This window comes from Primulina eburnea, chromosome 13 (assembly GCF_022965805.1).
Source record: "Primulina eburnea isolate SZY01 chromosome 13, ASM2296580v1, whole genome shotgun sequence".
Taxonomy (NCBI): domain Eukaryota; kingdom Viridiplantae; phylum Streptophyta; class Magnoliopsida; order Lamiales; family Gesneriaceae; genus Primulina; species Primulina eburnea.
Window position 1 is genome coordinate 1,389,208 of NC_133113.1, and position 14,554 is coordinate 1,403,761.

General features: G+C 37.0%; 1 protein-coding gene across 1 annotated transcript; it reads left to right on the forward strand.

Moving 5' to 3' along the window:
- The first annotated feature begins 288 nt into the window (after positions 1–288).
- LOC140809861 (uncharacterized) lies at positions 289–12,648 on the forward strand. The gene is made up of 10 exons (XM_073167618.1): positions 289–387; positions 478–686; positions 1,340–1,525; positions 9,953–10,050; positions 10,563–10,653; positions 10,730–10,933; positions 11,010–11,266; positions 11,716–11,806; positions 11,891–12,107; positions 12,236–12,648. The coding sequence occupies exons 1-10, from the start codon at positions 363–365 to the stop codon at positions 12,445–12,447; spliced, it is 1,590 nt and encodes a 529-aa protein (XP_073023719.1). The 5' UTR covers positions 289–362; the 3' UTR covers positions 12,448–12,648.
- The last annotated feature ends 1,906 nt before the right edge of the window (positions 12,649–14,554 follow it).

The following is a 14,554-nucleotide window of genomic DNA, read 5'->3' on the forward strand; positions in this document are numbered from 1 at the left end:
GATCATATAATATAAATAATTAACACGAAATTATTTTTTCAATTTAGAAGAGTTGTTCGATTAAAAAAAGAAGTTTTGTTTATATTTTTTTCTAAGTAAAATATGAAGGGTCTTGAAAAAGTTTTTAGTGGGTAAGAAGGATAATTATGACACCAAAACAATTTGTACATAAATCATGAAAAACAATAAATTACAAAGATTAAATAAATCTGACAAACTTAATTTGTTACGTTACATGATTCAGATTTTGAGCATAAAAAAATATTCTTTTAAAACCCGTAACGTCATGTCTCGTGTGAAATAATGATAAACCGGTAGAACAAAACGGTGCCGTTCAGTCGCGCTTCATCGCCTTCAAGAGCATGTTGAAGCAACTTATCAGGGAAGGTATTTTATTTTTTTTAATATATAAATATCTGAAATATTAGAAACCCTATATTTCGGATCTTACTGCAGAGAACTCGAATCATTTTCCAGAGAATCGAGGTACAACGATGGCGGACAGTTCGGCGAAGCCTTCCCAGGCGGAAATAAAGCCCGAAGTTGAAGACACTGCCGCCGACGTACAGTCTAAACCTGCTGGCGGCAGCGGCGGAGGATGGGGCGGTTGGGGGTTTTCTACGTTTTCTTATCTCTCGGATCTTCAGAAAGCTGCTACCGTCGCCGCCGGAGAGATCTCTCGCAATGTATGTCTCCTTCCTTGCCAACCAATCATGTGCATGAAATGTACCGCGGTCTTCTACATCTTTATTTGCATTACTAACTGAGTAATTAGGTTGATTTAGTTTGTAAAATTAGATGTTTGAAGTGAATGAGTTCAATCTGTAGTCTGCAGCTGAAGCATTAGGTGGTAATCGGTCATCTTTTTGGTAATGTATTTGGTGTTGAAGGTTATTCTTTTCTTTTTTGATATGGTCAGTTGACAGCAATAAATGTGGCAAGATGCTTTTGCAAACCCTGTGTAATTTTCATTTTATGATTTTAATTGGAAAAATTTATGTTAGCATTATGATGGCTTTGGTATCCATTCGCTAGAGTGGAGAGAAAATGGAAGAAACATACTGCCTTGATGTTGGTTCAAATTTTATGAAAATGTTGACATGGTTCAGTAAGTCCATCATTAAAGAATTTCTCACTGTGATCATTAGTAGTGCTGATTTGGATAACAGAAATGGCATCGAATTGTCCGTTTCTTTCTTGGCCTAGTTCTCTCAGTTATGAATTATGAAACATATTTTGTAGAACATGCAGGTTTTTTTTATTACCTGGATCAAATCTCTGAGTTTCTTTGGTGTATCATTTTGCTAAATGTTTGAGTCGAATGGTACCTCAAATACAGGCTGTTGAGGTTGCTAGGACAGCAGCACAGAGCATTACTGATACTATGGCTGAAGAACCTAAATCAGCTAACGAGTATGGTACAGAATCATCCTTGGTCGTAGATGAAAGTGATGAGGTGGACGAGCTGCGCAAAATAGCATTGGATAAACTAGAGAAAGCCAGTGAAGAAACTTTCCTTAGCCAGGTATGTCATGTGAAATAAAGGTGAGAAATTTATTAACTATCTTCACTTCAATACCTACATGTCTCCCTTCCCTTTTCACATTCGCATCTTTCTTTTGACATTTGTCCGTCATTCCTAAACGTCAAATTGTGATGAACAAGAGTGTGTGCTTAGCCCAGATCCAACATCCAAAGGAGCATGTCTGAAAACTTTATACTCTCGGCTGTTTCAAGCACAAGAATAAGGGCCTGCCTTGGTTTATAATTACTTTATTTCCTTTATGTGTTGTAATTAGTATTCGAATAAACCGTGTGATATAGACATGGATTAAGTTTAAACAGTTTATATGTATAGGATTAGACAGTTATTTCTTAGTAGTTTGTTATGGAGAACTTTTTGTATATTTTGGATGGTTGTGGTATGACCGACGATTTCGGTTGGGATTAATTCTAGCAAGCGGACTAGGTCAAGTTATAGTAATTGGACAGACGTCCAAGTATCGATCCCACAGAGACTATTATTTAATTACTAAGATTCGATTATTTTATTTAATCTAGGCAAACAATAAAGAGTGATTTGATTTTTAATTCAACTACGTAAATTTTAAACTAAGTTATGCAAATTTAATGGCTAAATCGAATATCAGAGAGGCTTAGAACTTGGGATTTTCAAATTTAAATAGGATGACCGGGAACACACGACGGTAACAAACTTTGATTAAAATCATGCACTGGAATTATTTAACCACAAATTATTCAACATCACGATGCAATTCCCTGATTTAATCATAAATCTATTTCTAGAATTTATAATCCTATTTTTATTTAACAGTTCAATTATTTCTAATTGAATTTAATTAAACAAAAACGCATTTAACAATGAATGAATTACAGCTGTCGCCTAAAATCGCACACTGAAACCGAATACTATTTCTAGTCGGTTTAACCGTGTGTTGATCAATATTTTCGAAGCTAAACTCAATCTGTTCTCTTTCGAGTCAAGATTGAACGACAAACATGCAAATAATTGGCCAGATTAAAAGCACGAAATTTATACGAATATTAATCAATAACAGGGAACAAGTTTATAAATCAAATACTTCAATGAATAAATAGAAATCAAACGTTTGTCCCGTATCGTGGTCCCGATCACAAAAGAAAACTACTCCATAAATTCAAGACTAAAATCAAATTTAAATGTTGAATTCATGTCTGAAAATAAGAAATTAAAAAGAAGAGAGATTCTCAATGATGGCGCGCGGATCTTGCGTGTAAATTGCGTTGTCTTTCGCCCACGTTGTCGCCGTCTTTTCCGGGTCGCAAATCTTCCCTTCTTCTCCAAAAGTCGGCCGCCTCTTCGAATATTCAACCCCCCTTTTGTTTTGTCTTTTTCCTTTTTATTCTTCTTCCAAATCTCGAGCAAATCTTCGCCAAATTCATCATCCGATATCATGGACACGGACCCCGTGCTTGCATCCGGGCAAGGGTCCGTGTAGACTCTGCCTCAAAATTCTTCCGGAATGGTGGACACGGACCCCGTGCCTGGGTCCGTCCAGGGGTCCGTGTAGACTCTGGATTTTTCTTCTCTGGATGATGACAAGCACGGACCCCGGATATAGGTCTGGCAAGGGGTCCGTGTAGACTCTGTTATTTGTCTTCCTTTGGCGTATGAGGCACGGACCCCGTGCAGGGGTCCGTTTACAGGTCCGTCTACACTCTGCTTTTCTCTTCTTTGGAGATTGCTGCACACTGACCCTTACACGGGGTCCGTGTAAGGGTCTGTGTCTGGACTTCATATCTTCTTCCTATTTTTCCGGGTATTTCTGATGTGGCATTGCGGAGTTTGACTTTTCTCTCATTTCGTTGGCTTTCGCCCTCTCTTGGTCAAACCTACAAATAGCCAAAATTAATCGAATTAAGCGCGAAACTCGGAATAAAATTGCCAGATAAGCACGAATGCGACAAAATATAATCCCAAAAACGCTATATAATTCGTGCTTATCAACTCCCCCACACTTAACCTTTGTTCGTCCTCGAACAAATCAGAGAAAAATAAAGATGAGAAATATTTCAGATTCAGAACTCTAGAGACACAATCAAAACTTCTCAATTTGTCAAATTCTTTCACCCCCGGTCAGAAGATCATGCTTCGCATATCACAAGACTCGCTTTCGTTGCAATTTAAGATTCAAACATTTACCCAGTAAGGATCAACAGAACAAGATGTGTGTAGTGTGTAGGTCAGACTCGTACTCATCTTCAGCTACTTGGTTTCATGATCACTTATTTTTTTTTTTTATTTGTTATCGAGACGCCCCATATGCTTGACTTTCATACCCCTCTCTACTAAATGTTGAACGACAGTGACTTGGTTAATAGGTCTTTTTAAGCTTATAACGTAAGGCCAAGGCTCACGGCTACAATAAAAGATAGGGAATCAAAAGTGAGATACAATAAACATTATTCCTGTATCACATTCATTCAACTTTCGACTCGTCAACAGTTATTGTCTTTTCATCAATTCCAGAGCTCTAGCGTCTCCTTTTCTTTCTCATTGTCCATCAACTTTCACCCATAGAATTTTGTTTCGGGTGCTTTCAACACTATACATTTTCCTCCTCTTTTTTTTTTTTTTTTTTTTTTTTTTTTTTTTCATGAATAAAAATTCATCGATTCCTTCACACATAATTTTTCAATCCATTGGAGTAAAACATTTCAATGTGCACAGGAGTTTTATTTTTCTCACATGTAGGTAGGAAAAAGTGTATAGGCTATGATTCAGGTAGTTGATGTGGGATATTGAATAACCGACGAATGGGGGCTAACTGTGTGTCATACCATTCGATTTTTTCAGGCTCAAAAGGGGTTACTAGGGGCAATGAATGATGTATCGGTCAGGCTTGAAAGGCTCAAACGGTTCAAAGATCGCCTAAATCATCCCTAAGTCACCATCGTTCGTATTTTCGCTTCGAGGGCTAATCAGACAAGTTCTAGGGATCGTTGTTCGATTTCTCTTTTTCTTTTTTTTTTTTTTTTTTTGATTTTTTTTTTTTTTTTTTTTTTTTTTTTTTTCATTTCACCAATTCACTATCAACGAGTAAAAGTTTGACCTCGTGCATTGAACAAAATGTTGATACAAAACTGGTTCATGTCTGGCCCTCTCCTTGAAACTACGACTCATCTCATTCAATACTAGGCACAAAACCATTTTCCGGGTGATCCAAAATCTAACAAATTAATCCGATTATTAAGTGAAACAAGAGTTCTTTGTCTAAAAATAGTCTCCTCCTACGTTAAAAGTGATGTTCAGTGTTGTGCAACGATGTGTAACAAGACTGACCCACCCCCACACTTTGAACTTGACACTGCCCTCAGTGTAAAACAATATAAAATGAACTATCTAATATGTGAAAACAGAAACACTTCCCTGGTCAGATGTCGAGTACGTGGTGAAAAGAGGTAGAGATCGGCAAGTCCTGGTCTGTTCGAGATTTTGAGATCGGTCGCCCTGCTAAATTTTCCCACACCTGATAAATTCCACCGCCAGTAGATAAATTACCTGCACCACCAATCACTGAGATTAACTCATCAACTAAATACATAAAACAAAAATAAAGAAAACGAAAATAAAACAGGAAACGAAAACTAAAAATAAACACTGGGTTGCCTCCCAGTAAGCGCTAAATTCATTGTCTATAGCTTGACTACGGAGAAGCATCCCTCAAATAGCGGCTTCCGCCCATAGTAAATATCATACAATATTACATATGGGTCTTGGTTATATGTGCCCTCAAGCTTGGCATGATATTGACATTGTAGGCTCGTCACTCCAACAACACTCATGTATGAGTTCAGCTCCTTCGACTTGAGTTCTTCTACATCCTCCAACTTCTCTTCTGCCTTATCATCGCATAGGAATTCCTCGAAGAATTTTTCTTTCGTCTTTGAGATCGGTCTGCCTGCTTCCAGGTACTGCATGTATTCCTTAACATCCTCAGTTTCCAACTTTCCTGGACATGAATTAGTCAAGCAAATTCCTAAAGGATCTTCACCTATCAATTCCTGCGAACCACACTCAACAAGTTCGTCAGTAGCATCAATTCTAAAACAGTTAGATGTATCATTAGGATATTTGATGGACTGAAAAACATTAAACACCACACTCTCATCATTCAATCTCAACACCAACTCACCCTTTTGTACATCTATCAGAGCTTTTCCCGTGGCTAAAAACGGTCTTCCTAAAATAAGAGGAATCTCACGATCCTCTTCCATATCTAACACCACAAAGTCCACTGGGAAAATAAACTTATCAACCTTCACCAACACATCCTCCACAACTCCCCTAGGATATTTAATTGACCTATCAGCTAACTGTAGGGAAATTGTAGTTGGTTTCACCTCACCTATTTTCAACTTCTCAAAACATGAATATGGCATCAAGTTAATGCTTGCGCCTAAGTCACACAACGCTTTATTAAAATTCGAAGTTCCAATAGTACAAGGGATAGAGAAACTACCTGGATCCTTAAGCTTCGGAGGGAGTTTATTTTGTAAAATTGCAGAACATTCCTCCGAAAGCTTAACTGTCTCAAAATCTACCAATTTCCTCTTGTTTGATAAAATTTCTTTAAGAAACTTTGCATAGGAAGGCATTTGAGCTAAAGCTTCTGCAAACGGGATATTTATGTGCAGCTTTTTGAAAATCTCAAGAAATTTTGAAAATTGAGTATCCAGTTGCAGTTGCTTTGCTCTTTGGGGAAACGGGAGTGAATTAATATCAATATGAGAGTTCGAGTTTAGAGACTTACCTTTCTCCCTTGCGTTCTCGGACCTTTGCTTTGATGACTCCTTCTCCTTCGCATAGTTATCGACATCAACCACCTCTTGCTTTATGGGAGACGTCACCGTGACTGCATGGACACCTTTAGGATTCTTTTCCGTGTCACTAGGTAGTGAACCCGGAGCTCGTGTGGCCATCTGTGTCGCTAGCTGTCCTAGTTGAGTCTCCACTCTTTGCATCATGGCATCATGGTTTTGCCATCTCATCTCGTTCCCGGCTATGTATTTGGCAAGCATATCCTCGAGATTCGACTTGCTCTCTTGTGGCTTGAAACTGGGTGGCATTGAAGGTCCAGCACCTTGCGGTGGTTGAGGTGGCTGTTGAGGAGGTCTTTGCTGTGTAGGATGTTGTGGCGGATTAAAAACTAGTGGCTCAACAGCAGTTTCAGGTTGCCTCCATCCAAAATTCGGATGATTTCTCCAGCCCGGATTATACGAGAAACTGTATGGGTTATATTGTGGAGGACCTTGGTTTCCCACATAATTCACCGAGTCCCCCCCAAAGCACTGTATTCCCTCACAAGACATATCCGGCATGAATGGCATGTCACAAGATGGACCACCAACTAATTCAGCATTTCCTTGGATCTGATTCACTGACTTGACTGGTATTGACTTCTGCGCTTGTAACTGTGCCATCTGATGTGTCAATCCATCAAGTTTCGCTGTAATTGCTGCCAGAGCATCCATTTCCAAGAATCCTACTTTCTTCTCCCTGCGGTTTTCTTGCCAACCCACATTGCTCTCGGCCATATTGGATATGATTTCAAGTGCTGCAGTCGGCGTTTTTCGATATAAGCTCCCATTTGCTGCCGCATCGAGCATAGATCTCACAGAAGGATCCACCCCATAATAGAATGTCTCCACTTGCTGGCCAGTTGAAAAACCATGTCTCGGGCACATTCTCAACATCTTTTTAAATCTTGCCCATGCTGAATTCAGTGACTCCCCATCTCTCTGCCTGAAGGATGTGATCTCATTCCGCAATTGTGTAATTTTAGTTGGGGGAAAGTACCTATGCAAGAATACCTCAACCAATCCATCCCAAGTAGTGATGGAACCAGCTGGCAGATCACGAAGCCATTCCATAGCGTCTCCCTGCAGGGAGAATGGAAATAATCTGAGTCGAATGGCGTCGGTACTCACCCCATTGCACTTAATCGTATCACAAATCGACAGAAAATTCTCCAGATGTGCATTGGGATCTTCAGAAGGTGCTCCTCCAAATTTGACTTGAAGTTGGATCATCTGGATGATGCCTGGCTTAAGTTCGAATGTATTCGCCTGAATTGTAGGGCAGATGATACTAGAACCATAACCTCCAAATGCTGGTCGATGAAGCTCCATCAATGTACGGTTATCCTCTTCTCCGGCCATTTCCTCAACTTCTGGTTTACGGTCTATTTCGGATTCTGCTTCAGATTCGAATTCCAGAGTCAAGTTGTTGTTCCTTCGGGCTCTGCGGATACTGCGGAGAGTGCTTTCAATCTCAAGATCAAGTGGCACTAGATTCCTGACGTCTTGAGCACGGCTCATATAACACGAGCTAGCCCCTGAAATCAAAAGTTTAAGTGCACGATTTAAGCTCCAAGAGAGAATATAATAAGAAAAACTGAAACAAAATTAATTAAAATACTAAAGAATAGAATAACTGAAAAATTTAAAACTAAGAATAAAAGCCTAGTCTCAAACAAATAATTTATCCTAATATTAAATAAATAGTCCCCGGCAACGGCGCCAAAAACTTGACCGACGATTTCGGTTGGGATTAATTCTAGCAAGCGGACTAGGTCAAGTTATAGTAATTGGACAGACGTCCAAGTATCGATCCCACAGAGACTATTATTTAATTACTAAGATTCGATTATTTTATTTAATCTAGGCAAACAATAAAGAGTGATTTGATTTTTAATTCAACTACGTAAATTTTAAACTAAGTTATGCAAATTTAATGGCTAAATCGAATATCAGAGAGGCTTAGAACTTGGGATTTTCAAATTTAAATAGGATGACCGGGAACACACGACGGTAACAAACTTTGATTAAAATCATGCACTGGAATTATTTAACCACAAATTATTCAACATCACGATGCAATTCCCTGATTTAATCATAAATCTATTTCTAGAATTTATAATCCTATTTTTATTTAACAGTTCAATTATTTCTAATTGAATTTAATTAAACAAAAACGCATTTAACAATGAATGAATTACAGCTGTCGCCTAAAATCGCACACTGAAACCGAATACTATTTCTAGTCGGTTTAACCGTGTGTTGATCAATATTTTCGAAGCTAAACTCAATCTGTTCTCTTTCGAGTCAAGATTGAACGACAAACATGCAAATAATTGGCCAGATTAAAAGCACGAAATTTATACGAATATTAATCAATAACAGGGAACAAGTTTATAAATCAAATACTTCAATGAATAAATAGAAATCAAACGTTTGTCCCGTATCGTGGTCCCGATCACAAAAGAAAACTACTCCATAAATTCAAGACTAAAATCAAATTTAAATGTTGAATTCATGTCTGAAAATAAGAAATTAAAAAGAAGAGAGATTCTCAATGATGGCGCGCGGATCTTGCGTGTAAATTGCGTTGTCTTTCGCCCACGTTGTCGCCGTCTTTTCCGGGTCGCAAATCTTCCCTTCTTCTCCAAAAGTCGGCCGCCTCTTCGAATATTCAACCCCCCTTTTGTTTTGTCTTTTTCCTTTTTATTCTTCTTCCAAATCTCGAGCAAATCTTCGCCAAATTCATCATCCGATATCATGGACACGGACCCCGTGCTTGCATCCGGGCAAGGGTCCGTGTAGACTCTGCCTCAAAATTCTTCCGGAATGGTGGACACGGACCCCGTGCCTGGGTCCGTCCAGGGGTCCGTGTAGACTCTGGATTTTTCTTCTCTGGATGATGACAAGCACGGACCCCGGATATAGGTCTGGCAAGGGGTCCGTGTAGACTCTGTTATTTGTCTTCCTTTGGCGTATGAGGCACGGACCCCGTGCAGGGGTCCGTTTACAGGTCCGTCTACACTCTGCTTTTCTCTTCTTTGGAGATTGCTGCACACTGACCCTTACACGGGGTCCGTGTAAGGGTCTGTGTCTGGACTTCATATCTTCTTCCTATTTTTCCGGGTATTTCTGATGTGGCATTGCGGAGTTTGACTTTTCTCTCATTTCGTTGGCTTTCGCCCTCTCTTGGTCAAACCTACAAATAGCCAAAATTAATCGAATTAAGCGCGAAACTCGGAATAAAATTGCCAGATAAGCACGAATGCGACAAAATATAATCCCAAAAACGCTATATAATTCGTGCTTATCATGGTATATAAAAATCTATCAGATTATTTCTTTAAAAAAGGTTTGAAGAAACTGCAAGTTTCTCTCTTTTTCGAGCCTTACTTCGATATTTACAGGAGTTTTCTTGGAAGAACGAGGAAAAATGCATGCTGGAAATTAATTATCCTAATGCAAATAGGCCCGTTACACGATCCATTTCACAATCACGTGACATAAATACTATCAATTATATTCAGAGGTTTTATTTCCTCGTCTCATTTCATTTTCCAATTCATACATAAATATGATAATGCCAATGCAGGGCTTGAAGGCACTCGATACTTCAGTGGAATCTCTTACGACAGGAGCTTGGCAAGCTTTAGGAACAGCATGGAAAGGAGGAGCGAATTTAGTTAACAAGTATGTCAGTACAGTTTCTTATTTTGGAACATAAACACATATTTAGTAGTTACTGTAAAAACTTGAAAAACAAATAAAATGTAGTTTTTATAGTGATTAACTGAGTTTGCGAGCTAGAGGATCATGGATCTTGAGAAGCTTGGCGGTTTAAAAGTTACCGCATTCAAATTTCAAGCTGAAGCATGTATCATGTTTCACTTCTCTCTATGCAGATTTGTTATGTTTTTTCAGTACGCATTAAAAATATATGTAAGGAATAGTAACATTAGTCTCAGTTTTGGAGGAAATCTCCAGTAGAAGATGGATGTGATCTCAGTATGGTTGCAGTGCTGTCAATATTTGATGGATGATATGCATACATTGAAAATTGAAAATTGAAAATGTTATATTCCTGTTATTGGTGTTACATGATGAAGCTGATGGGTGTAGTGAGACACACATCATGTTTTATGTGACAAACAACCGAAACATTTACTTTTGTGATCCTTAATTTTTGCTGTCTACTTTTCTAGGATTGAAAATTCAGCTTCCAACATTTCAGAGTCAATTCAACATGGTGGAGTTGTCGGACCAACTGGTACTGTTGCGCCATCTCTGTTGGAGGTTTGCACCAGGTTCTCTGTTCTTTTTCACTTTTTCCAGAATTCTAACCCAATTTCTTGTCTTTCTTATTTCATAGACTGGAAAAGTTTTGACAGCAAAGGGAATGCAGGTGCTTGAGCTAGTTGGAAAAGAAGCTATGGATCTTTTAATTTCAGAATCTGGGATCGAAGTGGATAAACGGACCAAATTATCTGAGGGAAAGATAGATGAAGATCAACTGTTTGAAGAAGTTACTTTTGACAGATGCTTTTATATTTATGGAGGTCCAGAGCAATTGGAGGTATATAATTTGAAAATGTTGAATCCATTCATGTTTTAATTGCTTGTTCCTAACTTCAAAGTTTATTGTCTTGTAGGAGTTAGAAGCATTATCCAATCATTATGCACTATTATATAACCGAAGAAAGGGTAAGCTGTCCTCTGAACAAAAATCTATATATGATGGAAAGATTAAAGACATCCAGCACATTTTTGACATGGGTGTTGGACTTGATGGAGACCGTAATGAGTTTGAAAAAGGGAAGAAAATAGAGGATGGAAATATTGACAGTATTGACGAATTAAAGAATTTACATGAATCCAGTGTTCACAAGGCTGCTGAATTAGCTGCAGGGTAAATTTTCCTTCATTATTCTTTTTATTTCTGTTATTCTTCTAATATTTAGCTTGTGGCAGGTGCACTCATCTACGATAACCTGCTAAATTTTGTTGTTTTTCCTTGAGAAAAGAATCTTGTGATCTGCTATGATTTGTATTCAACGACTTTAATTTAGTTGAACCACAAAGATTTCATTTTCATGTATATTATCTCTTTGCCTATGGGCCTTCTTGCAATCTATTTTCATGATGCAAATTCTCATAGGGTTGCTGAACTGGTGTTATTCCAGCAATTGTTATTTAAAGTTTGGCATATTATAGTGTAAATTGATATCTTTCTTTTGCTTCCGTTTGTTCTTTTCCCTGGCTCTTATATTCATCCTGCATACCTTGTTTCAGAATCTTGTGAACAGGATCCCGATCTATGGAATTTAAACTGCTTCTATATTTTATAATCTATTGTAGCTTCACAAGTGCTTTGGCTGGCCTGGCTCCAAATGACATAATTCAAAGAACTTCTGGGAGACTTGATTCTCTTCATTCAGAGGGTGTTCATGTACGTAGAGGAGTTGAATTAGTAAGCAAGTTCTTTGGTTTTTTAAACACGTCAAGTGTGATTGATGCAGCTTTTTCGTATCAGAGACTTTCTGAGATGTGCTGTTTTGCTGTAACTCAACTGCTGATGCTTGGGAAGTCTATTATATCTAATGCAAACAAAGTGCAAGATCAAGAGATTAGTGAGGAAACAGTGAAGATAGATTGGCCCGAAGATTCTTTTGAAAGAGCCAAGATAATCCGAGTGAGGACAGAATCTATGACAGGAAATATTGAAGCAGTTTTCCACAGTTTTGTTACTGGTAAATTTTATCCTAGATTTCTTCATGCTTCTTGTGTTCTGTAGCATTACAAAGAAATCATATGTCCGCGGCCCTCGTAACCAAACAAAAAACACTCTAATCATTTTGATATGAACTTCATTGCTCAGGCATATCAGACGTAGCAGAAGCATATTTAGCAGCTATTAAAAGTGCCACTGCTAATTCACAAGAAATTGTTCCTAAGAACTCTATCCAGCAGAAGGCCAGTGCATTTACCGAACATCTCCGGACTGATCATAGCACGGCTGTGGGGAAAATGCAGGATGGTCTACAATACTTGGCTTATGTCGTTCTCTCATCATCTATGCCTCCTGCTTGAAACGTGAAAATTTTAATTTGTGAATATTTCTTTCCGTTTAGTGCTTAGCTGACCCATCTCCCTTTTTTACATAAAATGCTATAACTTTCTCTCTTTTCTGTTTTCTTTTTTTGTACATTTTCCCGATGTTTTATACAAGGGAAGAACTCACATTTGTGGATAGTTTATTATGATAAAAAAAGAAAAAGATAATACCGTTTATTTCTTGAGAAGTATATTTCAGTTGGAATTTGGGGAGAATTGTTCTGATAAAAGTTACTTCAATATTGTTGGTTCATTTAAAATATTTCACGTTAGTATATCACAACGGATATCATTACGACTCAAAACCACAAACTGCGAACGAGTCAACGGAGGAAACATGTCACCAGGTATTGGTCCTGATAAAGAATCGGTCCCAATCAGAATTCGATTCAAACTTCTCAACCCTCTAAAATCCACAGGAACCGGCCCTGATAGCATATTGGAGCCAAGATCAAGGTCAACTAGGCTTGTTAGATATTATATTACTGTATTATATTTTAATCCCAATATATCTTATTTAAATATTTTAAAATGCGTTATATATCGTTATATATATATTTTTCCAAAAGTTATTTTTTTAGGCTAATGCTGTTCTTGCAAACTAAGTTCTAATCGAGCGATAAATTTATTATCTGAAGCATTTGTTCTTGATTTCCAGCTAATATGAGTCGGTTTGGTTCGAGTCATAAATTATTTGCCACATGTTAGGATCCTTTTGAATATGTTTCGAACAATCTAAATTAAATAAGTGTTTTTAAAGTGGTGAAATTTTGATTTTGATATTATGTTTGTGAGACGGTTTCACGAATTTATATCTATGAGACGGATCAAGCCGATCTATAATTACAATAAAAAGTAATTTTTTTGGTTGCTGAATGATAATGGAGTAGTGGCTTGAGACATGAGATGATGACATGTAGTTAGGTGTTTTACCAATTCTCTATAAAAGGCCAACAATTACTACACATAAATCACATTTCACACGCTTGAAATCTCTTATATTCCGAAAGCAATTCAACAACAAAAAATTCAAACAACACTCTACTTATTTTCAAACAAAATTTTCGCCCAAGAAACAAGTCAAACAGCACCGAATTCTGAACAACACTCGACTCTTAAGATCGGAGAGTTTATCCTTCACATATCTTCAAAAAGACAATTTTTTTCGTTCACTTTTTAAAAATTGAGTTTGTCCTTCACATTTTCCCTAAAACAAAAAATGTTACTATATCCTTTGAAATCAAACATTTTTATATTATAAATTATGAATTTTTATTAACGTAATTAAAACATCTTACCTGAATTTAATTATTGGGAAACAACAATTCTACAAGTGACATGACGATTGGAATCAGATACTTAGATGATGTATATTTTAAAATATTTGAAGTATATTACTGATCTCCGTAATATAATTTTTGATAAAATGATAAATACTGATAAAACAATTAAAATAAATATTAGTATTGCAATCTAATTCTAATATTAGTATTAAATTATTTGTTTCTATACTAATAGTTATTATTTGTTATTGCTTTAGAAAAATACATATATTTTCAACAATTCTATACAAAATTTTGAATAATAATGGAAACAATAGAAATGATTTTTCTTTAGTTGTTTGTTCTATCATTTTGGGTTGAGCTTTTTCGTTTTGTTAACTTGCTAACGGCCCAAATGCTGCATAGCTTTGTTATCACGCTCAGGCCCGGGCCCAGGTCCAGGTCCAGTGTCACTTATTTCACCACGTAATTATTAAGAGTCATGTTATAAGTACAACGAGATTTGTATAACAATTTTCATAATACAAAAATTCATTTATATTTTTAGTTATCCAATTAGTCAAGTTTTAGTTTCAGTATAATAAACTAATTCTTTTTGCACATTTAGTCCGATTTTTATTTGAGTGTTGATATATCACTGATGATTGCTGACGTGAACTCAATGTGATATTGGTTATTGCTAACTTGTCTGATATCATTTCAGCAGTTCAATGAAAAATACAAAGAAAAGCCAACTTATTGAATTTAGATCGAAATTTGATTAATTTTTTGAATATAAAAAAATTAATTCCATCGTTGAA

What these genes read in the sequence shown, in the direction of transcription:
- LOC140809861 (XM_073167618.1), top strand. Translation starts at nt 363, where the DNA reads ATGTTGAAGCAACTTATCAGGGAAG. An exon ending in TTCATTCAGAGGGTGTTCAT is followed by an intron (nt 11,807 to 11,890) that starts GTACGTAGAGGA and finishes TTTTCGTATCAG; the next exon opens with AGACTTTCTGAGATGTGCTG. An exon ending in TTTCCACAGTTTTGTTACTG is followed by an intron (nt 12,108 to 12,235) that starts GTAAATTTTATC and finishes TTCATTGCTCAG; the next exon opens with GCATATCAGACGTAGCAGAA.